The sequence below is a fragment of the Pantherophis guttatus genome, chromosome 10, assembly GCF_059756535.1.
Source record: "Pantherophis guttatus breed Tessera chromosome 10, ASM5975653v1, whole genome shotgun sequence".
Classification (NCBI taxonomy): Eukaryota; Metazoa; Chordata; class Lepidosauria; order Squamata; family Colubridae; genus Pantherophis; species Pantherophis guttatus.
In genome coordinates, this window is record NC_142072.1 from 18,735,001 (window position 1) to 18,761,392 (window position 26,392).

The window sequence follows — 26,392 nt, forward strand, 5'->3', positions numbered from 1 at the left end:
ACCTAGTTTGGTAATGAAACATTTGCAAGAAAACCTCCAAGCTCAGAGACCACCAAGGATTCCACAGTTCAATCCTATGCTACAATATTTTTTTTCTGACGAAACTCACCCGTTGTGTTTGTGTATGTGTGTTTTACAGTTGAACATGGAGTTTCAATTCCACTTTTGCAGCTATCATCTTGACTTTTGGTGTACGCACGCACAGACACACAGACACACACACACACGAGGTCAACCCTGACACGTAGACACTATCGAATGATCAGTGAATAAAAACAACAATCATTGGATCAAAATGAGCCTTGGTGGCGCAGCAGACAAAAGCACTGTTAAGTAACACCAGCTGCCTGCAATTACTGCGAGTTCAAATCTCACCAGGCTCAAGGTTGACTCAGCCTTCCATCCTTCCGAGGTAGGTAAAATGAGGACCCGGATTGTGGGGGCAATAAGCTGACTTTGTATTAAAAAGAACACCGCTTGGGTGGTGGCGAAAGCCCTACTAAGCAGGTATATACAAAAGTATGAAGGCTATTGCTTAATGCATTGTAAACCGCCCTGAGTCTCTGGAAAAGGGTGGCATATAAATCGAACCAATAAATAAATAAATAAATAAGATGTTCTTAGGGTGACTTTAATTCCATCTTCTCTGCAACCTAACCACTGTCTTTGGCATGCATTCTTTCTGCAAAATGTGGCCAGGCCCTCCAGATCCCTTGGTGGCCTGCTGGCCTTCTCCCCCCCCCCCCGCCCCGCATCCCCCAAATGTCGAATCCCTCATACAGGAATTGTGAAAAAAAAAAAAAGATTTCTGGGGCTTTTTCGGCAAATGATCTTACAAACGATTTGCATAGAATAACTGTTTACTTGTTGCGCTCTGTGAAACCCAACCAGTTTACATTCTTTTCTGCATTTCCGTTTCCCTGCTGGATTTTTTCCCCAAATGGCAGGCGGTCTTTTTGCTGCCCCCCCCCCGCCTGCATTTAACTGCTTGCAGGTTGATGAATGGAAAATGTTTTGCTTTTATGAATTAAGCTTTCATTTCTGTACTCAATTATTTGCTTAAGTCTCCTCCCTCCTCCTCCTCCCCCTTCTTTTTTTTTCCATCTGCTTTTTCACAGTGTTCCGAATGTGAACCCAGCTCCATCCGAACTTGACTCTTGAATTCATTAGGAGCCCCCTACCCCACCCCAGCTCGGGTCTCCGTGTCTGGGCTGAGAAATTACAGTAGTTTTTGACTCCTTTGATTTCATTTCTTCTCTCTTTGACTTCCACCAAGCTTAGAAAAGTGGCAGGGGTGGGGTGTCTTCTGTTGCAGGCAAGCTTTTGATCAAGCCTCTATAAAGCTCATTAAAATATTTTCATACATAGGACAGTTTTTTTTTGTTTTTTTTTTAGCAGAATTGGTAATGATTGACGTTTTTTTTCTCCCCCTTCTGGATGGAATATTTTGGATTGGAAATGGGGCTGCATGAGCTGCCTATTTGAATGCATCCATCCTTCTGTTAATTAACTCCTTCCATGCCAAAGTCAGATCCTGGACTGAGATTTGAAACCTTCTCTTCTTCTACAGGAGTGGCCGAAATTGTGGAGACCTGTATGTATTTTCTAAAGCTAGCTAATAACACCACTTTTTTTTTGTTGTAGTAGTACCATAAAATTATATATCAATGGAAAGATAATTTAATCAAGAATGTAATGCAGCAACTTTTATGAAGGATTTGCTATTAGAATAGCAGTTACAGTATAAAATATACAGTATACAGTATAAAGTATACAGTTTAAGTAAACAGTATAAAGAAGAAATGTGAAACACGTAGAAAAAAACGAGATATACAAAAATTATCCCCATGTCAGTTAATATTTAGTTGGATAACCTTTAGCATGAATTATGGCCTTGGAGTGAACCAAGTCTTTTAGTTCTACAGCTGTTATAATGTGAAACCAAGATTGAATGACTGCTTCTATTAACTGGGTTTTATTGCTGGGTGGCTTCTGACCAACAAGTTTCTTTAGTTGGCTCCATAGATTTTCAATTGGGTTAAGGTCTGGGCTACTCCCAGGCCATTCCAGCAGTGGAATAGGATTATCTTGAAACTCAAAAAAAAAAAAAAAGTGGTATTACTAGCCATCAAACCTCAAAAATAGACTTTTCCCAAAAGGTTTCCACAATTTTGGCCACTACTGTAGTTATGATCCTTTTATCCTGGAACCCACCACTGCTGAGAACTATGGCGGTACATGAAACTCAACCCTAGGAAGATACTAACGCAGGTAGTCCTCACCTGACCACCCTTCATTTAGCAATAGCGATAGCACTTAAACTTATATACTGCTTCATAGTGCTTTACAGCACTCTGAGTGGTTTACAAATGTCAGCCTATTGCCCCCAACAATCTGGGTCCACATTTTAACCGACTGTGGAAGGATGAAAGGCTGAGTCAACCTTGAGCCGGTCAGGATCAAACTCCAGGTTGTGGGCAGAGTTTGTCTGCAATACTGCATTCTAACCACTAGAATGGCTCCTGGAAGATAACAATGGTAATAAAAATGTGACTTTATGACCAACCTTCACACTTACAACTGTTGCAGCATCTCCACAGTCACATGAGCAAAATTTGTGCATTTGGCAACTGGCATGTGTTTACGATGGTTTCAACATCCCGGGATCATGTGATAATCATTTGTGACCTTCCCAGCCACTTCCAAGAAGCAAAGTCAAAGGGGGAAGCTAGATTCACTTAACGACCCCATGATCCTCTTAATAACTGCAATGATTCACTTAACAGCCATGACAAAAGGTAGTAAAATCAGACCCCCTCTTCTAGGTGACAAACACTGGAACACTGCTATCATGTCACCCAGTGGTGGGTTCCTCCCGGTTTGGTCTGGTTCGGCTGAGGCGGTAGCGGTGATGATATGACGTCACCAAACCAGTTCTCCCCCCACCCACCCCCCACGTTATTCTTACCTTTTATTTGGTCCCATCCCCAATCTATTGCTGCCTCCTGAGTCCCAGCTGATGACTAGAGGGAAAAAAACTGTTTAAACTCTTGCCGCGGGGCTTCAAAGGGCCGTCCTACAGCTGATCAGTGTTAAAAGCAAACAAATGAGTCGGGTTGTAAATGCGAGGACTGGTTGTAAGTGTGAGAACCTTCCAGAAATGACTCTGACCAGCTAGCCACGCCCACCTAGTCACATGACCTCCAAGCCACACCCACAAAATAAGCCACGCCCACAGAACCGGTAGTAAAAAAATTTAGAATCCACCCCTGATGTCACTCCTAGGACTTTCCCCCCCTAGACTAGCCACATCAGGGGTGTGTTCTACTTACCTTTACTATTGGTTTGCAACCATGTGTGTGCACTTCCTTCGCTCACGCATGTGCGCTTCTGCGCATGTGCAGAAGCTTATGCACATGCGCAGTAGCTTCCTGATAATGTCGGGGTCAGTGGGCGGAGCCTCCTGCCGGTTTTACTACCGGTTCTATAGAACCGGTCCGAACCAGGGGCAACCCACCACTGAGCCACATCCAATTCCTGCAACTGTTCTTCATATGCTAAGATAAAAGTGGCCTCAGTTTTATTCATGATCTGAGATGCTGGCAAATAGCAATAGCTATAGCATGTAGACTTTTATACCGCTTCACAGCCCTCTCTAAGCAGTTTACAGAGTCAGCCTATTGCCCCCCCCAATAATCTGGGTCCTCATTTTACCGATCTCAGAAGGATAGAAAGCTGAGTCGACCTTGAGCCTGGTGAGATTCGTACTGCCAAATTGCAGGCAGACGGCAGTCAGTAGAAGTAGCCTGCAGTACTGCACTCTAACCACTGCGCCACCGCGGCTCAAAACTAACCAGTCTCATTATCAATTTCTTCTGTTTGACCACAATCCCTGGTCTGTCAGCCAGCTTGGCTATAACTCCACCTCCAACCGGCAGTGGCTGAGTATCTATTCAGCAAAGGAGGCCGTGATTATGTGGTTTGAAGACAGGGTTGTAGGAACTCAGTTGCCTTCAGATTCATCAGAGCTCTCCTTGTTCTGAAGGTAGAGAAGGTTTCCCGATGACTCCGGGGCACTTTCCTCACATTTGCAGTTTGAACGTTCAAGAAAGAGCTATGTGTACACCTGGAAACCACAAAGCCACAGAAATGAAAACCATCTCGGAAGATGAGTCAGGCATCTGGAATTTGCTGAACTCCCTGTCAGACATGGAGGGGTCGCCCAGGAAAGTGATGTAGCAGTATTTCTCAATCAGGACTGGTTTCTGGGGGTATGGACTTCAACTCCCAGAATTCCCTCAACTAGCAAGCTGGCTGGGGAATTCTGGGAGTTGAAGTCCACACCTTAGAACCCAGTCCAGGTTAAAAAACACTGTAGTAGAGCATAAGTTTGGAATGAATGCCCTTTCAATCAAAACATTTCCTAGATGAGGAAATAGCGACTGCAAAGAATGCCCTACTCATTTATTTTAAGGTATCCTCATCTATTATTATAATTAATGAGCCAAAAGAAACAGCCACATTCTTGTGGGGTGGAAGAAAAAGAAAGATTTGCAGATAAACTTTAGACAATTCTATAAAAACAGGAACTTTTCCATACATAAAAAGAAGTATTATGAGCATAACTTATATTCATGTTTTATTCAGTTGGGAAAATCTCTGGCTCCTCTAATGTAATGAAAACATTCCTCAATACTAGCTCATATTTGTTAAATAAAATCCTCAAGCATTGATTTTGAAAATGATGAAATAAATATGATGTTTTCTTTGACCTGAAACAGATTTCTCTAACTGTCATATACTAGAACAGGAAGAAATGAAAAATCAAGATCAAAAGAAAGGGGGTTGGCTGGTGTAAAGTAAAGTATAAAGTAAAGTAAAGTGTAAAGAAAAGTGTAAAGAAAAGTAAAGTGTAAAGTAAAGTGTAAAGTAAAATAAAGTAAAGTGTAAAGAAAAGTAAAGTATAGTAAAAAGTAAAAAGTAAAAAGTAAAAAGCAAAAAGCAAAAAGCAAAGCAAAGCAAAATAAAATTTTAAAAACCCTGCACAGAATTACTTGGAGATAAGAGATACTGGCAATCTAATTTATACCATGATTCAAATTAAACTCAGCTAATATATATTTTAGGGAAACACGTTTCATCTAAGAAACACACAAAATTTGAAACAGTATTGTCTGTCTAACAATGGATGGAAGAAAAACTGAGTCAGTTTTACAATTTGATGGATAATTTAGAATCACCAAAATATATCCTGACAAATGAAATGGCAACACATTTGTATTGGGGTTTGCATAGAGTTTTAACTTAGATTTAGAAAACATTTATTGCACAAATCAAAGAAATGTTATTACTTTTAAAAAATTTGCGATAAAATTTAGTGGTGTTGTGTAGAAAATCACAGGTGATGGATTCTTGGGGTTGTTTTTCTTTCTAGTGATGGATTTTTTTTTTTAATTTGATTTATATGCCGCCCTTCTCCGGAGACTCAGGGCGGCTTACAATGCACTAAGCAATAGCCTTCATCCTTTTGTATATTTATACAAAGTCAGCTTATTGCCCCCACAACTGGGTCCTCAATTTACCTACCTTAGAAAGGATGGAAGGCTGAGTCAACCTTGAGCCTTGGCGAGATTTGAACCTGCAGTAATTGCAGGCAGCTATTCTTAATAACAGGGTGCTTTAGACCACTGTACTACCAAGGCTCTTGTTTAATGTGATATGGTTGGAGTTTATTCATTTTTGCTTGTATTTGTTGTTGAATACTATCCAAAATAATTTGCTGTGGAGCAAATTATAAGGACAAATTGACATGTAGACAGACAGAGAGGTAGAATTACATTTGGGGCTAAAAAATAAATGTTGAAATGTTGATTCTTGTGGGAAAGATACATTTCATTTTAGTAAATATGAGAGAAATGTTGATTGGAACATTATTATTACTAGTAAAACTGAAAGGATAAGCAGACACATGTTAACCCTGAATTTAATGGAGTTATTGCTTGGCTATGTTAAAAGTAATATTTTATCAAAAGATACTGTGTTTCCCCGAAAATAAGACCCTGTCTTATATTTTTTTGAACCCTGAAATAAGCGCTTGGCCTTATTTTCGGGGAGGTCGTATTATTTTGGGGTGTGTGGAGCAAGACGGGGCTCCTCTTGCCATCTTACCTGATTTCCAGCTCTGTCTCCCTAATCCTAACCAGAGGAAATGGCGGGGACCGGCTGTGCATGCGATTAAATATTTTTGGGGAGGGCTTATTTCCGGGGAGGGGCTTATTTTAGCGCATGCGCTCAAAAGCCCGATTGGGCTTATTATCAGGGGATGTCTTATTTTCAGGGAAACAGGGTAATGAGATGGCTATTCATCTATTTACAGCACCTTTTTATTGAGTGGTTCAAATGGGAAAATATTAACTCTTCTCTATTAAAATATATTTTTTATTTGTATCTTGCCTTTATTATTTTTACACATAACTGAAGGCAATGAACATATCCAAAACAAACTTCCTCCTCCTATTTTCCCCACAACAACAACTCTGTGAGGTGGGTTGGGCTGAGAGAGAGAGAGTGGTTAACTCTCTCAGTTGACTTTCATGGCGTAGGCAGGACTTGAACTCACGGTCTCTTGCTTTCTAGCCTGATGCCTTAACAACTACTAGACCAAAGTAGCTCTCATCTCAATAATGATTTTTGAGAACTCGGCACATGGGAAACTGCACTGGTTCACGCAAACCGGTAGTGATAAAAACTACCGGTTTGGGCGACCTGATAGTAAAAAAAAGCTACCAATTCAGTCGAATTGGTAGTTAAAAAACGCTATGATCCGACGATCAGCTGTGCCGCGCAGTTTAGCTTTGCTAGAAAGCAGGATTTCCTACTTTCTAGTGAAGCTAAACTGCGTGCCACAGCTGATCCACCTCCTCGCTGTTCTGCTTACCTTCCCAAGGCTCCTTTTGGCGCAGTACGTGCAGTACACGTAGAACAGCGAGGGGGGGATCAGCTGTGGCATGCAGTTTAGCTTCGCTAGAAAGCAGGAAATCCTGCTTTCTAGCGAAGCTAAACCACGTGGCACAGGTGATCGTCGGATCGTAGCTTTTTTAAACTACTGGTTTGCCCGAACTGGTAGCTAACTACCAGTTTGACTGAACCAGTAGCTTTTTAAACATGCAGCGAGTGTTTGGTGCACACTGCGCATGCACGCACAGCGTGTGTTTGGTGCGGATAAATGTGCATATCGCACGCTTGGCACGCATGGTGCATGCACGGCCAGCGAACCGGTAGCAAACTGGTTCAGATTTCACCACTGGCTTAATCATACATTGAAAAGTGGACTTCCTATATAATATTATATTTTGGAACAGTGAAGCACCAGATTCAATCCAGACACAGGTAGTCCTCAACTCACAACAGTTCATTTAGTGACTGTTCAAAGTTACAACGGCAGTGAAAAAAATGACTTTCACACTGATGACTGTTGCATCATCCCCATGGTCACATGATCAAAAGTCGGACACTTCGCAACTGACTTGTATTTATGACGTTTGCAGTGTCCTGGGCGTCACATGTTTACTTTTGGTGACCTGACAAGCAAAGTCAACGGGGGAAGCAAGATTCACTTAATCGCCGTGTTACTAACTTAACAACTGCAGTGATTCACTTAACAACTGTGACAAGAAAAGTCATAAAATGGGGCAAAATTCACCTAACAACCATCTCGCTTAGCAACAGAAACATTGGGCTTAATTGTGGTTGAAATTCGAGGACTATGTGTACAACATTTAACAATGCTGAGAGTCAGTTTGGTGTAGTGATTAAAGGTACCAGACTAATAACCAGGAGATGGTGAGTTCTAGTCTTTCCTTAAGGGACGCGATGGCTCAGTGGCTAAGATGCTGAGCTTGTTGATCGAAAAGTCGGTAGTTCGAATCCCTACTGCTGCGTAATGGGGTGAGCTCCCATTACTTGTCCCAGCTTCTGCCAACCTAGCAGTTCGAAAGCACGTAAAAAATGCAAGTAGAAAAATAGGGACCACTTTGGTGGGAAGGTAACAGCGTTCCATGTGCCTTTGGCATTGAGTCATGCCGGCCACGTGACCACGGAGACCTCTTTGGACAGCGCTGGCTCTTCGGCTTTGAAACGGAGATGAGCACCATCCCCTAGAGTCAGGAACGACTAGCATGTATGTGCGAGGGGAACCTTTACCTTTAGTTTTTCCTTAGATCCAAAGTCAGCTGGGCCAGTCCTTCCCTCTCAGGCCTAGGAAGAACAGGCAAGGCAGAATCACTTTAAAGAGTCCTGCCAACAAAACTGCAGGGACTTGTCCAGGCAGTCACTGGGCGTCAAGACTGATCAAAGTCATTCCTGCCCACCCCCCCACCCCAAAAATAAGAACGTTATGTGAATGTTCATGTGTACACAAGGTTAGCAAATACCTCAATACATACAGTTGAAGTAGCATTGTTCAATGTTGAGCTTATTGTAAGATTTATAGGAACACATGTGATTGATATTGTGTCCTTTGAGATGTCATCTTGAGAATCAAAATGGTCAACAAGAAGGTCTCAATTTCAGACCAGCTTGGAGATGCAACACGGATAATGCAGAACAGGAATTTTGTTAGTCTATCCTATTTGGTTATAGGTTTTTTTGTTAAAAAAATAGAACTTCGTACTTTACTAAAGAGGATACCATCAGTTCCTGAATTCATGCAGCTTTTCCCCCCCTCTGATTTCCTCTCTTTGCTATTTCTTTTAAAGGAAAAAGCTTTACGCTGACCATCACAGTCTTCACCAACCCTACTCAGGTTGCTACATATCACCGGGCCATTAAAGTGACCGTCGATGGGCCCCGGGAACCAAGAAGTAAGTGAATTCTTATTTTCAGAAAGGAAATTGGTGTCTATTCTCGTGTTCACTCTCTGCGTCCATCCTCTTGGTGGCCGAATTGCATTAAGTAGATGTCATTGACAGATGTCATTGCTGAAATGTTGAAACGTGCTTCTTGTTGTGGGTATTTCTGAGACCACCACCATCATAATCCCCAATGGAGGGTCCTGCTGGGGGAAGAAATGCAACCAGGGTGGCCGGTGGGAATCACTGAATTGGGTGGGATGTACCCAGTTCAGTGGTTGGGATTTGTTTGGGATGCAGCAGAATGTAGGATGGGAGAGGAAAAGAAGTACAGGTAGTCTTGGACTTATGACCACAACTAAGGTCAGAATTTTCATTGCTAAGCAAGCTGGTTGTTCAAATCTTCAAAAAAGATTTTATGATCTTTTTTTTTGGCCTGGCTGTTAAGTCAATCACTGTATTTGTTAAGCGAATCATGTATTCATTAAGTGAATTTATCTTTCCCCCATTGATTTTGTTTGTTGGAAACCGACTGGGAAGGTCACAAATGGCAATCATGTGACCCCAGGATGCTGCAGTTATCATAAGTATATGCTGGTTGCCAAGCACGCAAATTTTGATTGCACAATTGTGGGGTTGTTATAAGTGTGAGGACAGGTTGTCAGTCACTTTTTTCAGTGCTGTTGTAAATTTGAATGGTCACTAAACGAATGGTTGTAAATTGAGGACTATCTGTATGATGACTTATGGGTATGCCTTGATGCAGATAGGTAGTTTTAAACCAGGTTTGGCAGGATGAAGGCTTAATCCCGTATCCAGGACTTCTGAATCCCGTATCCAGAGCATCAGTACACAATTGTGTTATCTAGAATATCAGTGCAGAATTGTGAATCTCACAGAAATGATCAGGGGAGCCCTGAAATGAATTTAGCATGGCTTGAGAGGCAGGTGGTCCCAAGAAAGCTGCCCCTTATCTAGGGAAAAAAATAGGACATTCTGGTCATGACCTATGTTGTGTATTGCTGTTTTGGAGTTCCCCCAAAGCATGACTTGTGTGCCTTTTTCCAAAAGGCAACTCACTCTTTCTTCTTTTTTTTTATTGAAAAAGTTTTTCAAATACAGATTTTCCCCCTTTTTTCTCCCCCCCTCCTCCCTAACCCCCCCTCACCACCCTTTCCCCTGTGACTTCCTCAAAATAAAATCCAAATTCATAACAGATTATATAATACTTTACCATCCCCTTACTCCATCCCCCAAATACTGACCCTTTCTTTCTAATAATATTATTATATCCCCCTTTTACTAAACATTTCAAAATAACATTCTACTGTAACATTGTGTAATAACTTCTGATTTAGCATAGTAATATTATTATAACTTTAGCAATAATCTGCCCTTTTTCTCCTCCCCCATACTTATCTCTTAAATCAAACCTTTTATGTATATTAATATAACATTTCAAAACAACCTTCCACTTTAAAACTATATAATAAATCCTAATTTAATATTTAATCTTTAGTGTATATTAATATAACATTTCAAAGCAGCCTTCCACTATAAAACTATATAATAAATCCTAATTTAACATTTATTCAACTCATAGTCTATCCATTTCCTCCACTCCCATAAATATATCTCTTAGACATCCCTTTTCTTAAACCAAACAGTCAATAAACTAGCCTGTCTCCACCCACTTTCCTACAAAATAACAATTCTTAATATCTTTATTCTTCTGCCCACCCTGCTAAAAAAAAATTTAAAAAAAATCCCTTATATAAATAAAATCAATGACTTTAAACTTGTAATCCATATAATGTCACTCTTGAATGTTGCATCTCAACAGAACAACAACAGAATAGCAGTGTTGGAAGGAACTTTGGAGGTCTTCTAGTCAGGCAGGAAACCCTATACCCATGATGGCGAACCTATGGCACGTGTGCCACAGGTGGCACGTGGAGCCATATCAGTGGGCACGTGAGCTCAGCTTCACCAGCTGATTTTCGGGCCTTCCAGATCCACTGGAAGTTGGCAAACGGGCCATTTCCGGCCTCTAGAGGGCCTCTGGAGGGATGGGGAAAGCTGTTTTCACCCTCCCCAGAGTCCTAGAAAGGCTCTGGAGCTTGGGAAGGGCAAAAAACGGGCCTACCGGGCCCACCGTGCCATCATGTGCCAAATGCGGGGGAGCACGGGGGGGTCGCATATGAGTGTGGGCATGCGCGCGCGTAACCACCCCGCACTCCCCCGACTTTTGGCATGCGATGGCAAAAAGGTTAGCCATCACTGCCCTATACCATTTCACACAAATGTCTGTCCAGTGTCTTCTTAAAAACCTCCAGTGTTGGAGCACCACAACTTCTGAAGGCAAGCTGTTCCAACGATTAATTGCTCTCACTGTCAGGAAATTTCTCCTTAGTTCTAGGTGGCTTCTCTCCTCAATTAGTTTCCATCCATTGTTTCTTGTCCTGCCTTCAGGTGCTTTGGAGAATAGCTTGACTCCCTCTTAAATGCTCTTGGAGCTGTGAAGGTTCACATTTAAAACTCAGTTAACTCATGTTTGCAATTTTTAAAAAAGTGCTTCCATTTTCCCAATGCTCTTCTTGCCATTAAACACCACTTTGTGAGGGAAGGCTGAAAATGTATTAATTTAACTTGTTCTGGAGTAGAAAAGAATATTATATTTTTTGAAAATATATTTTAAAATGTTCTGTCACTCTCTATTCACCCAACGTACTTAATCAGGTCAGTTAGTAACATTGCAGCTGCAGATAAAACGTGGGCTAGACTAGAGTGAATCTTGGTTAGTTTTCCTGTGGTTTAAAGAGCTGTGCTAATCCTTTGGTTAAATTTTGATTAAGCAAATTGTTAAGTCTACCGATCGGGCTCCGGAACCAGGCTAAACAGGAGCCCTGTAGCACCTTCTCTGACTCACAATCAGTGGTGAAATCCAAATTTTTTACTACCGGTTCTGTGGGCGTGGCTTGGTGGGCATGGTGTGGCTTGGTGGGCGTGGCTTGGTGGGTGTTGCAGGGGAAGGATGCTGCAAAATCCCCATTCCCTCCCCACTCCTGAGGGAAGGATACTGCAAAATTCCCCATTCCCATTATCAGCGAAATATAAATTTGGTATAAAATGGTTTGTCGTCAGTGCGACTGCTTGAGGGCTCCTGGACTGGAGCTGAAAGGCGAAAGGGATGCAGTATGCTCCCTCCCACATGCTGGGGTAGACCAGGTGCCTCAATAGAAAAACACTTAATCTCTCCCCTGGCTCAAACTGAAAGCCAGGAGCCTTCAAGCAGTCACATTCGCAACAAACCATTTTATACCAAATTTATATTTTCTGATAAAGAAATAAAGGGAGACTAGTATAGATCTATTTCAAGCTATTTAGCTCTCATCAGCTAGCCATACCCTTACTTGGATTCGAACTTGCCATGTATCACAAAACCTCTCTAGGAACATCAGCTAAGCAGCCAAAGGAAAAACCCAAACTTTAATAAGTTTAGTGAAATCATGGAAGCAAAGGTTGTTGGGGAAAAAAAATATTTTCAGCTACCAGCAGCGCATACACTCACTCACCCAAAAGGAAATTATTGTCATGAGGCAGAGAGTTCCATGGTTAGAGTTCTGCCACAGAGGCAGGGATGTTGTATGTGGCTACCAGGGAGATGAGGACCCCAGAGCTTGCAAAATGAGCCAAGTTTGCAAAGTTAAAGAGCTAAAAGCAGGATAGCTTAAATACGTGCAATCGTTCCCTCAATTGATTGAGGAATCCGCATCAGCCCCAGGTAGCATGGCGATGGTTGATGGGATTGGTAGTGCAAGACGTTGGTTTGGAGCCCTTAAACAATGAAAATTGGCTTCTGCCAGCTCTCACATCTGGCCTCTTCAGAAATCAGGTAAACATTATTGTTTTTTACTTTTCAGGTCACATTTATTTTCTTTCTTTCATTTGATCTTTTTCTTTCTTTCTTTCTTTCTTTCTTTCTTTCTTTCTTTCTTTCTTTCTTTCTTTCTCTTTCTCTTTCTTTCATTTTCTTTCTTTCTTTTTCTTTCATTTGCTTTCTTTCATTCATTTGCTTTCTTTTTCATTCATTTGCTCTTTCTTTCATTCATTTGCTTGCTTGCTTTCTTTCATTCGTTTGCTTTCTTTCATTCGTTTGCTTTCTTTCATTCATTTGCTTTTTTCTTTCATTCATTTGCTCGTTTCTTTCTTTCTTTCATTTGCCCTTTCTCTCTCTCTCTCGCTTTCATTTGCCCTCTCTCTTTTTCTTTCTTTCATTTGCCCTTTCCTTTCCTTTCCTTTCCTTTCCTTTCCTTTCCTTTCCTTTCCTTTCCTTTCCTTTCCTTTCCTTTCCTTTCCTTTCCTTTCCTTTCCTTTCCTTTCCTTCCCTTCCCTTCCCTTCCCTTCCCTTCCCTTCTCTTCCCTTCCCTTCCCTTCCCTTCCCTTTCCCTTGTTCATTTCACTTCCAGAGTGAAATTTCTGTTGCTTTCTCCTCCCTTGGCCATTCTTACCTAGGAAAATGGAGTGGGGAGGTGTACGTTCCCAAGTTAAGGATTTAGCATGTTGTGTAAACTCAACCAAGGGTGGTCATGCAGAACTCAGCTAAGGCCCAGGGCCCTTTCCAGAGGCTGAGTATCAGGGAAGGCCTGTTTTGGCCATCTTTTAAAGGCCATTGACCTACCCTACATCTGCCTTTGGAGTTCACAGCCGCCCCTGAGTAAGTGCACTTAGCATAATTATAAATGAAGGGCCAGCTTGTGTAATGAATCATCCTCAACTCCTCTTCTGCATTTCAACAGAGGACGGAAATTAAAGATTTCTGTGATAGGCTGATTAGATGCTGGATGTGAGATTTGCCAGTTCTAATTTGACAAGTTTCTGGCAGTTTAAACTTGTGGGCGAATTATCTGTATGTTTATATGCCAGATTTTTTTTTCCCTCCCTCATCTTTCGTGTCTCTCTACAGACTGAAATTTAGCAATTGGCTCTAGAACAGGGCTTTGGGGAGGCGGCAGCAACCACACCCAGACAAAAAAGAAATTGAGAAGCTTCCATGGTTGCAGCAATGAGCCAGATTCACACATGCGTGTAAATCACTCCCGAAGTTCCTGTGTTTGATTCCTTGAATTGCTGTTTTCAGGCAAACTCAACTTGGTATTTGAAAAAAGTGTATTTTTCATGACATCAGATGTAATGGAAGGGGACACTTGGGACCATCGAGCTCAGGGGTCTCCAACCTTGGCAACTTTAAGACTTGTGGACTTCAACTCCCAGAGTTCCTCAGCCAGCAAAGCTGAATAACGGTCTAAAGAAACTTAAAGTGTTTACACCTGCAAAACCTCCAGCAAACAAAAAGGTCATTGGCACTCGATGGGTCTACAGAATCAGAAGAAGCCGAATGGTGAGTCATTGTATAAGGCCAGACTTGTAGCTCAGGGTTTCACTCAACGTTATCCTGAGGACTACACAAATACCTATTCACCAACAGTTCGAACTGAGAGTGTAAGCTTACTGATAAGGATTCCTGGCAAGCTACGGAAAGTCTGATAGTCCAGAAATGAGAGCTCAGCTGGTAAATAAAAAGAACACATGACAATCCCCTTCTTTTGCCAGTTGAGCGAATATCAGGTACATCATCAAATAAGGCACATCTTCTTACGCAGATACTCGTGTTGAGCTGCTGGAAGCAAAGCTGGCTGAGGAACTCTGGGAGTTGAAGTCCACAAGTCTTAAAGTTGCCAAGGTTGGAGACTCCTGATCTAGTTCATCCTTCTTCCCAATGCAGGAATCCAAATTCAAGGATCCCTGATAGATCACAGTCCACATTCCTACTGAACATGCCCAGGGAACAGAAGATCGCCCTCTCTTTTAGTCCTCACTTCTACAGTTGAACTTGGACTTCTTTTCAACTTTCAATCAGAATTTGCCTTCTCCAACTTAAATCAACGTCCTCCATTTTGTAGGTCAAACATTCTTCAGGATCACCTTTGTTCCTTACATTTTTTTTTAAATGGCATCATAGCCCTCCCCTTCACTCTATCCATTTCCTCTCATTTTCCTTGCAAGATTTGGTGGGAATTCATGGTATCATCCAGCCACATTGTGGTGCTGGGTCACTAATCTTCCACAGCCACAAGATGGCTAAGATCAGGCTGATCTAAATGACTAGAGGGAATGGCCTCTTTGTTTCCAGCCTTGGATCTCCTCGGTATCTTTCTTTATCCTCACTCCAGTTGTCTGAATATACTGTCAGACTATGGTGAAATCCAATTTTTTTTACTACCAGTTCTGTGGGTGTGGCTTGGGGGGCATGGGTGTGGCTTGGTGGGCACGGCAGAGGAAGGATACTGCAAGATCTCCATTCTCACCCCACTCTTGGGGGAAGGATATTGCAAGATCTCCATTCCCACCCCACTCTGGGGCCAGCCAGAGGTGGTGTTTGACAGTTCTCTGAACTACTCAAAATTTCCACTACCGGTTCTCTGAATTACTCATAATTTCCACTACTGGTTCTTCAGAACCTGTCAGAACCTGCTGGATTTCACCCCTGCTGTCAGATCAAGAGGTGCTCACAGGGTATGGCTGAAAAAGTCAAGAAGACAGCTATGGATGGTACAATCAAGTTCCACTGTTCTTTTTTTTTTTTTTCCAAATGTGTTGTGCTTCCGAATTTTGATTGCACCATCAGGGCTGTCATCTTGATTTTTTTCAACCCTAGCCTGTAAACACCCCTTAGTCTCAAAAACAGTCAAGACCCCTTGAAGGCCGATGGATGAGTTGGTTGCAAAAGTTAGGCAAATTCCAGTTGTCTGACTGTTCTGTCAGATCAGGAGGTGCTCACGGTATGGTTGAAAAAGTCAAGAAGACAACCATGGATGGTGCAATCAGAGCTCCATATATATTTTTTAGTGTGTCACCTTGCAGAGATAGATAGAGTAGATAAATAGATAGATTAACAGAGTAGGAAGGGACCTTGTAAGTCATCTAGTCCAACCCCCCGCCCAAGCAGGAGACACTACACCATCCCTGACAAATGACAGTCCAATGTCCCCTTGAAAGCCTCCAGTGATGAAGCTTCCACAAGCTCTGAAGACAAAAGATTTGATCACACCATCATGTCCCTTCCTGACTGATCACACTGCCTCCGGGTTAAGAACAAAATCAGTCACCTTTTCCTGTGGTCACCGACCAGTATTAATTGCGACACATCAATATATATACCTGAGGTTAGATAACTGTAGAATGAACCTTGTGGCAATCATATTGCAGTGAAGCTATTCCTGTTTGATGTTGGATCAGCTGAGTAAAGTGTTCTATGATAGCTGGATCTGTTGTTCATAGTGATGAATTTAGCTAAATGTCATTCTAGGGCAGAGGTCTTCAAACTTGGCAGCTTTAAGACTTGTGGACTACAACTCCCAGAATTCTCCAGCCAGCTGGCTGGAGAATTCTGGGAGTTGAAGTCCACAAGTCTTAAAGCTGCCAAGTTTGGGGACCCCTGTTCCCAGCTGATGTGCACACACTTATTGGCCATCCAGGAGAGGCCAAGAACTGGTGTCTAGAGGATATTATTAAAGCCTCCAGAGAAGTCACAACAGAGGAGGACATGAGCCAGTGACTCAGCAGCAATCATTCTACATGGGCAGAAAGAAACATTTCTGGATTTTCCTTCCAAAGCTGCTAATGGAGAGACATCAAACAGTATGAGCATGAAAGACCTGTGGTTTTGTGGTCTATGAGCTGTTGGAGTTACCTAGCTAGATGATGTTTTTAATGGTTTCCCAACTTATTATAAAAATTCTAGGACTTGTAGAAGTTCAGCTTGGAATTCAATGTCCAGAATCCTTTACTTAAATTTAACAAACCGAGGTGGCGCAGTGGTTAGAGTGCAGTACTGCAGGTACTTCAGCTGACTGCTAGTTCAGCAGATCAGCGGATCAAATCTCACTGGCTCAAGGTTGACTCAGCCTTCCATCCTTCCGAGGTGGGTAAAATGAGGACCCAGATTGTTAGGGGCAATATGCTATTTAGTATACTGTCTTTGGTGTAAGCCGCCCAGAGTCCTCGGAGAGTGGGCGGCATAGAAATATGATAATAAATAAATAATAAACGAGGCAACTGAATGCATCAAAAGTATCAAGGTTTAGGAGACCATTTAGGACAGTGTTTCTCAATCCCAGCAACTTTATGATGTGTGATCTAGAACTTTAATTAATTAATTAATTAATTAATAATTTTTATTTATTTATTTGTCAACAAGTACAAGGAAACAAGTAACAGTATAGACATAAACATGGACACATGAAATTTTTTTTGGCACAAATAAATAAGCAAAACATAGCCATAAACACATAGAATGAGTACATATAAATGGGGATAGTAGGATAGGGCTGGTAGGCACGCTGGTGCGCTTATGCACGCCCCCTTTACGGACCTCTTAAGAAACATGAAAGGTCCACGGTAGACAGTTTAAGGTGAAAGGCATGGGGGTTAGAGAGACTAACAACAGGATCAGGTAGAGCGTTCCAGACATTTACTACTCTATTGTAGAAGTCATCTTTCCTACAATCAAAATTAGAGCGAATTACATTGAGTTTGGCTCTATCAATAGCCCTTGTGTTATTACGGTTGAAATTAAAGTACTCATTTATAAGTAGGATGTTTTGATAAATAATCTTATGAAGTAAGCTTAGGTCGGAACGTAGATGGCATAGTTCAAGGCTATCCAGGCCTAAAATTTCAAGCCTGGTGGTGTAGGGAATTTTATTTCGAGCAGAGGATTTGAGTACTCTTCTAGTAAAATATCTCTGGACCCTCTCTAATGTATTTATGTCTGAAATACAGTGAGGGTTCCAGGCAAGTTCTCACTAGTACTTCCAGGACTTCTTTCTCTGACACCTTTGACACACCTATTTCAGAGAAAGAAGTGCTGGAAGTACTAGCGAGAACTTGCCTGGAACCCTCACTGTATTTCAGACATAAATACATTAGAGAGGGTCCAGAGATATTTTACTCTGTGCCTTGTTTTGTAGGATGGAAAGCAACTCCTTATGAGAGTAGAACAGAAGGTTCTTTTCTGGTACTTGTTAGGACAGAGTCATTCTAATTTATGTTTACATTACAAGATGGCCAATTTTCAATGGATATTAGGAGAACCTTTTCTTTTTATGGTACAGTCAAATCAATAGTAAAAAGGACTTAATGAAAGGTGGAAGATTTCTGGAAGAGGCTGGAAAATCTTCTCTTGGTGATCTCTCTATTTCTTTTGGATGTTCTGCATCCAAGCAGTTGGGTAGAATGAAGCGCCTCAATTCTGGAGCGTATGTGCCCATTCCCTTAGTTGAACACTAAGGCACCTACCGTGCCCCTCCAAACCATATGAAATGGGACAGGGGTGAAATCCAAATTTTCTTACTACCAGTTCTGTGAGCATGGCTTGGAGGGCGTGGTGTGGCTTGGGCATGGTAGGGGAAGGATACTGCAAAATCTCCATTACCATCTCACTGCAGGGGAAGGATACTGCAAAATCCCCATTCCCTCCCCACTCATGGGGGAAGGATATTGCCAAATCTCCATTCTCACCCTACTCTAGGGCCAGTCAGTGGTGGCATTTGCCAATTCTCCAAACTACTCAAAATTTCTGCTTCCGGTTCTCCGAACGACTTCAAATTTCCACTATCGGTTCTCCTGAGCCTGTCAGAACTTGCTGGATTTCACCCCTGAAATGGGACTATGTCTACTACGATAAATATTTTCAAATGGGAATTTGTTGTGGAATGGGACAACTCGCCGACTTGCCATGACCAACATGTCACGGCCACTTTTCCACGGCCAACTCACTGTGGCCAACTCACCACAGCCAACTTGCCATGAGACAACTCACCAGAGGACAATTCAACAATTCAATTTATTTAAAATAATTTTAAAAATTTTATATATATATATATATATATTTGTCATTCACATTTCATTTTGTCCTTCTTTTAGCATCCTTCCTTTAACGATTCCATTCCACTATTTCTTTGATATTGGTGTAACTCTTGTCCCATAGCGAACCCTAACCCTGATCTTGACCCTGAGTCCTTGACCCTGACCCATGGTGAGTTGTCCAAATGGTCACTTAGTCTGTTGAAGAAGAACTGAATGTTCTGAGCCATGTGCTGAATTGATGGGTTAATCTGAGTTGTCCCAGACAATTTGGACAAACATGTGGACACTAAAATGTTGGAGGGAATGCGATCAAAGATACTGGCCTGGATACCTGGATATGGAAGAGATAAATTCACAAGTCCCGTGATGGGGACAACTTTGAGGAACAAGAAAGCCATGCTCCTTGTGTTTCCTAGCTGGTGCCCTCCTCCTGTCCATCCTACTCTTTTTCACCTGTGCACCTGGCTTGTAAAACCAGCCTTGGTATTGTAATCCTCCCAAGTACTTCTGGTTCCACAACAGAGAGGAAACAGGTGGGGTTGCAGAAGAAAGGAAGGTGAGCAGCTTCTGCTTAGTGATGAAAGTAGAAAGATCCAGGTGGCCACATCAGCTTTAACAACACTTTGCGGTTTTGTTTTTTTGGCTTGGATCTGCAATCAGTTTGTTAATCTGTTAATTACACAGATTAAAATTGATTCATGTTTTCAGTTTCCTCCTCCGTGGAATCTTTAAATGCCATCTCCTTTCTTTTTTTTTTTAAGGCAAAGAGCCTATACAGATGGCGAACGGAGTGTTTATGTCTCCTAGGGCAGGGGTCTCCAACCTTGCCCACTTTAAGCCTGGAGGACTTCAACTCCCAGCAAAGCTGGCTGGGGAATTCTGGGAGTTGAAGTCCTCCAGGCTTAAAGTGGCCAAGATTGGAGACCCCTGCCCTAGGGAGCTTTGGGTCACAGCAGGCTTGGGAGAGATTGGAGACCCCTGTCCTAGTGACCCTCTTTGGGTCACATCAGGCTTGGGAGTTCAGCAGGGCAGACTTGGTTAGAGCATGGATGGAAAATATCAGAGCTAATAAAAAGAATAACGTTATTGTCACTTTGAATGTACACTAACATTAAAATGAAATGTCATTGCATACAGCTCTCAAAGGGTCACCACCTCTAATATCCACTACATAAACATAGCTAAATAAATAAATACAAAATTATGCCTATGCTCACATATATTATATGACACAGAGAAATGAACATGAACATATACATGAACATGGCAAGAAAAACGAATCTTGCGTGTTTACCAGACGGATGGCATAGCTGTAGATTGGATTGGGAAATTGGGGGGGGGGGGAAACATTCTGGAAGAAAGCAATACAGGTAGTTCTCAACTTATGAGCACAATTGGGACCAGAACCTCTGTTGCTAAGTGATGTGACTGTTAAGTGAATTGTGTTTGATTTTATGATCTTTTTATTTGCCATGGTCATTAAACAAATCTGGCTTTTCCCATTGACCAAAGGTGCTTTTTTCAAAAGGCAACTGGACTTCGTTTTTCCTTGAAGATGTTTCACTTCTCATCCAAGAAGCTTCTTTAGTTCTTCAGAACTGAAGAAGCTTCTTGGATGAGAAGTAAAACATCTTCAAGGAAAAAACGAAGCCCAGCTGCCTTTTGAAAACAGAAACTTTGCGACAACTATGACATGGATGACTGAGAATCTCCATAGATATTTTCCCATTGACCTTGCTTGTCGGAAGCTGGCTGGAAAAGTCATAAATAGTGATCACTAGACCCTGGGGTGCTGCAATGATCTTAAATCCATGCCAGTTGCCAAGCACCCAAGTTTTGATCAAGTGATCACCAGAGGTGCTGCGATGGTTGTGTGAGGACCAGTCATACGTTTTGGTCATTGGTCATTAAATGAACAGTTGTAAGTTGAAGACTACCTGTGGTAAAATAAGATGCACATGCCCAAGAAATTATCAGGAGTCGGTTTCAAACCGAAGGAGACTTCCCCTTCATCACTGTTTTTACAGATGCTTGTAGGACAGTCTTTCTGCTTGCCCAGCTGTTATTGGATCATCCCTTATTCAAAAGTGTCCTTTGATTGAGATGGCTGTCAGGAGCAATTCTGAATTTGGCAGAGTGTTCTCAGAAAGTTTCCATTTGTAGAGTTGCTTAGTAGTAATCTTGTATTCTAAAGCATCTTCTGCTAAATTCAGATCTGATTTCAACAACGCTAAGACAGGAAACCAATGCTCTAGAACAGGGGTCCCTGAACCCCGGTCTGTGGATCGACACCAGGCCACGGCATGCCAGAAACTGGGCCATGGAAATACGTGAAGCCCCACCTGTGGGATCTAGACAGCATACAAAACCATGTCCCCTTCATCCGTGGAAAAACCTCTCTCCACGGAACCAGTCCTTGGTGCCAAAAAGGTTGAGGGCGATTGCTCTAGAACAGAGGTGGGGGACTATAACATAGCCTCTTAATGACTTGTGGACTTCAATTCCCAGAATTCCTGAGTCAGCGATAAACTATGGCCATAAAAGGGCCAGAATTCACCATCCCTGCTCTAGAACGTCACAAGGCAGGTATATACAGTATATCACAGAAGTGAGTACATTCCCTCACATTTTGTAAATATTTAAGTATATCTTTTCACGTGACAACACTAGGGTTGCCAGGTCTGCTTCCAAAAAATAGCGGACAAGCGGGGGGGTGGGGGGGTTAAGTAGTAAAAAAATAAAAAAAAATTACAATTAAATTATATATTTTCTTACAAACAATTTACAGTAGGCCGTCATATTTGTTCTGTCGGTTTCGTTGTTGGTAATCCATGCAAAAGTAGCTTCCCAGTCTTTGGTGTATTTGCACACTCCTCTCTTTCGTTTTAAAGAATTCAAAATCTCGCCGCTGTCACTCTCATCACTCGACGCCATTTTAGGTCAGTCGACACAAGCTACAATACATTTTAAAAATGTGAACTATACATAATTTTATAATATATTTTTATTTTAATCTCATCATTAATTTTTTCGTAGAATCGAGTTCAATGGATATTCGATCTTTGTCTCATTCTAACTTATGAAAAAAAAAGACAAAACGCGATTCTCCTATCCTTATTCTCTTAGACTGTACAGCTTTAGATTACGTACCATTTCATCATAAAGCTTTTGAATAAAAAAAATGTCCACTATTTTGTGAAAAAAAATAGTGAACATAATGTGAAAAAGGCGGACTGTCCGCTCAAATAGTGGACACCTGGCAACTCACTGAGGAAGTTTGGACATTATCATAAATTTGGCTCCATTTGGACATTATCACTTAAGGGTGTACTCACTTTTGTTGCCAGCAGCTTAGACATTACTGGCTGTGTGTTGCATTATTTTGAGGGGACCGCACATTTACACTGTTACACAAGCTGTATACTCACTACTTTACATTGTAACCAAGTGTCCTTTCTTCAGTGTTGTCACATGAAAAGGTATACTTAAATATTTACAAAATGTGAGGGGGGGGGGTACTCACTTCTGTGATACACTGTATATGTTCCTTCAAAATGACCTGCTATATTAAAATGTCTGAATTAGACAAACAGCCGTTCTGGAATTTATGGAATAATTAGGTGAAGTTAGAGGGCCCAGTTTCCTCAAGATTTTTGCTAGGCCAGGCTGTTCTCTCCCTGTTTCTGCTTCCAGCTTATAAAATGACTGTGTTAGTTGTTTTCTCTGTAACCATCGGGAGTTAACTTAGAATGTTAAACTTTAAGAGGCTAAACAAAAAAGCAAGGTGCTAGTCCCTTTGAGCAGAAAGCTGCAACTCCTTACAGACACAAAGAGAAAGGCGGAAATCCTGGCAGACAGTAAAATCTTTGAAATGAATGTTTGGAGCCCGAAGAGTTCCCGATAACAATCTATAATGTTAGCAATATTCAAATGCCGTTTATTTTATGGGTTTCCTTCTACAACTACTTGGCAAAACATCCCATACTCTTTATTTATTTGTTTTAAAAAATCTCTTGAAGCCAAGCAAAAAGGTATGCAGGGATGCCATGCTAATTCGGTAGCTTTGGCAGATGTAGATCTTTCTGTTTTCAGTTAGAAAACCACACTTTAAAAAAAGAAAACCTACCTTGAAGGATAGCAGGACAAAATTCAGCAAAATTCGGTCTTAGTTTGTTGCTTCTTCCCCCCGAGTTTCAGGAGGCTGATGAAAATCCACTTGCATTTAGAATAGAATAGAATAACAGAGTTGGAAGGGACCTTGGAGGTCTTCTAGTCCAACTCCCTGCTTAGTCAGGAAACCCTACACCACTTCAGACAAATGGTTATCCATTTAATAACTGTCCTTCTAAAATACATAGCCAGTTTTCCTTTCGGGTCAGCAGATGCAGATAATTTGAATTGCTTATTAAAGCGAAGTTTTGTCTTCTAGCTTAGTGGTCTCCAAACTTGACAACTTTAAGATTTGTGGACTTCAACTCCCAGAATTCCTCAGCCAGCTATACCAAGTCCACAAGTATTAAAGTTGTGAAGGTTGGGCATCCCTGCTCTAGCTCAGTGTTCCTAAACCTTGGTAATGTTAAGATGTTTGGACTTCAACTCCCAGAAGGATGGGTCCAACATGACTCAGAACAGTTGTTTGCATCTATAAGTCGAATAAAAAGGAACACGGAGAAATTACTCTAAAGTACTGCTTGTTTACTGCCAAGGCAACTCCAGAAATAACATGGATTTTTTTAAAATAAAAAATATTTACTGTTATACCCGGAAGACCTGATTAATATGGATATTTTCCCTCCAGCAAGATTCTTTTAAGTTTGAAGAGACAAACAGGGAGACTTCTGTTCTGCAGAAAGGAAGAAAATGATTTCACTTTAGGATATTTATGTTTCTTCCTTTTCCTTCTGGGCAGGGTCTCTTAAGGTATAACAGAATAACAGTGTTGGAAGGGACCTTGGAGGTCTTCTAGTCCAACCCCCTGCTCAGGCAGAAGACCCTATACCAGTGATGGCTAACCTTTTTGCCATTGCGTGCCAGAAGGGGTAGGGGGTAGGGGGGGTTGCAGGTGCATGTGCCCACACCCATAATTCTATGTGCCCTGCCCACGCGCACGTGCGCGTCCCCCCCACCACTCCCCACGCTCCTGGCATGTGATGGCCCGGTAGGCCCGTTTTTCTCTCTCACCTGGCTTCAGAGCCTTTCTAGGAGTCTAGGGAGGGTGAAAACGGCCTTCCCCACCTACCCCAGAGGCCAGAAACGTCCCATTTGCCAACTTCTGGTGGGACCGGAAGGTCTTTTTTGCTGTCCCCAGCCTCCAGAGCCTCTCTAGGCGTCTGGGGAGGGCGAAAACGGCCTTCCCCACCCACCCCCCAGAGGCCTTCTGGAGGCTGAAAACAGCCCATTTGCCAACTTCCGGTGGGACCGGAAATTAATGAAAAAATTAATTTTCATTAATTGACATACTCAATTCCTGCAACCATTCTTCTGGCTTTAGCCTCCAGACCCCTAATCATCTTTGTTGCTCTTCTCTGCACTCTTTCTATACCTTTCTCATCCTGTGCTAATTCAGATTAGCTGATTATGATGCCGGCTCAATTTGGCAAATTTCTCACATTTTTTCCCACTTTGAGAAGTCAGTTAATTTCCTCTCCTTCTGTATGTGCAGAAGTCGGGTGAGAATTTTCCCTCTGGAAATGCAGAAACCTCCAACTTGACTTGATAAGTTTCTGGTTGTGACGCCAGCCCTTAGTCATTGGGCAGATCACTTCTGCCTACCGGCTTAGAGAGGAGCAGGTATTACCTTATTACAGGTAGTCCTCGAGTTACGACTGTAATGGTGCCTGCCCGTCACAAATGTAAATCATGATGGTTATAAAGCAGGTTGATCATGTGACCATTTTATGACTCTTTTTGCAGAGGTCCTTAAGTGAATGGTTTGCTATGGGCCGAAATGGGAGTGGGAGTGGTTTTGCTATGGGTCCATTTTGGGTGTGATTTTGTTGAAAACCAGAAGTGCCACCCAGTTGTGAAGATAGGATGGTGATGATAATGATGATGATGGCAATTGCCATCATTAGACTTATATACCGCTTCATAGTGCTTTTACAGCCCTCTCTAAGCAGTTTACAGAATCAGCATATTGCCCCCAACAATCTGGGACCTCATTCTACCATCTTCAGAAGGATGGAAGGCTGAGTCAACCTTGGGCCTGTCAGGATCGAACTGCTGGCAGTCAACAATGAATTAGCTTGTGATGCTGCACTCTGACCACTCTGCACTACAGCTCTTATGTGATGATGATGATGACAATAATATTCATTCAATTGTGTCTGACATTTGGGTGATTCTATGGGTCAGGTTTCTCCATATCTTCCAAACTTGCATGACTTCTTTGAGTTTTTCTATGCTCTGGCTGGAGTCAGCTTTGATAGTGTGTCCAGCTACCTGGTTTCTTTTTACTGCTAACTCTTTGAAGCATAATTGCTTTATCCAGTGAATTCCCTTGCATGACCTGGCCAAAATAAATAGCAATAGCACTTAGACTTATATACCGCTTCACAGTGCTTTACAGCCCTCTCTAAATGATTTACAGAGTCAGCCTATTGCCCCCAACAATGTGGGTTCTCATTTTACCCACCTCGGAAGGGTGGAAGGCTGAGTCAACCTTGAGCCCTGGTGAGATTTGAACTGCAGCTAGCAGTTAGCTGAAGTAGCCTGCAGTACTGCATTCTAACCACTGCGCCAGACGCAGTTTTGCGATTTTAGCCCTATTGTATAGCAACCTAAGTGCGGTCACATGAAGGAGGAGAGTGATTGTCAGAACTTCAAATCTGAGTGATAAATACCCCTCAGGTAGGTCCATCAGAACTTTGCACGAAGCAACTGGTCGTTAAGTCAAGGACTACCTGTACGTACCTGGATTGAGGGCTGGTAAAGAGGTTCATGAGCAATTGTGCTGAGCAGAAAGACAGATGGCTTTATGGATCTGATTCAGAGATGGGTTTCAGCAAGTTCTGACCAGTTCTGGAGAACCGGTAGCAGAAGTTTTGAGTAGTTCGGAGAACCGGTAGTAAAAATTCTGACTGGCCCCGCCTCCATCTATTCTCTGCCTCCCAAGTCCCAGCTGATCGGGAAGAAATAGGGATTTTGCAGTATCCTTCCCCTGGAGTGAGGTGGGAATGGAGATTTTACAGTATCCTTCCCCTGCCATGTCCACCAAGCCATACCCACAGAAGCAGTAGTAAAATTTTTTGAAACCCACCACTGATCTGATTCTCTTTTCTAGCCATCCAAATTGATGGTGGGATTAGGTACTACGTTCGCTCATGTTACACCTCTAGCATGGCAGCAGTTCTGTTGTCTTCCGGGTGCAATTCAAGTAATTGGTTATCACCTTTAAAGCTCCTCATTTCACAGGGCCAGGTTATATGCAGGATCACCTCACTCTGAGGCAGGGGTGGGCTGCTGGGGGTTCGCAGGGGTTTGGGAGAACCTCTAGCTAAGATTCTGTGCAGTTCGGAGAACACCAAATCTCACTCCTGGCTGGCCCTGCCCATCCCACCCCACCCATGAGTCCCCATGCGGCCCGTTTTGGATGCAGGTAAGTCCAGGGTGCG

At 42.2% G+C, this 26,392-nt stretch overlaps 1 protein-coding gene across 1 annotated transcript in view; it reads left to right on the top strand.

Annotated features, from left to right (window-relative positions):
- RUNX3 (RUNX family transcription factor 3) overlaps positions 1-26,392 on the top strand; it is a 208,156-nt gene that overhangs the window by 109,233 nt on the left and 72,531 nt on the right. Inside the window, exon 5 of the mRNA XM_034413491.3 lies at positions 8,757-8,861. Coding sequence (XP_034269382.2) covers positions 8,757-8,861 — 105 coding nt within the window. The remainder of the gene's footprint in view (positions 1-8,756; positions 8,862-26,392) is intronic.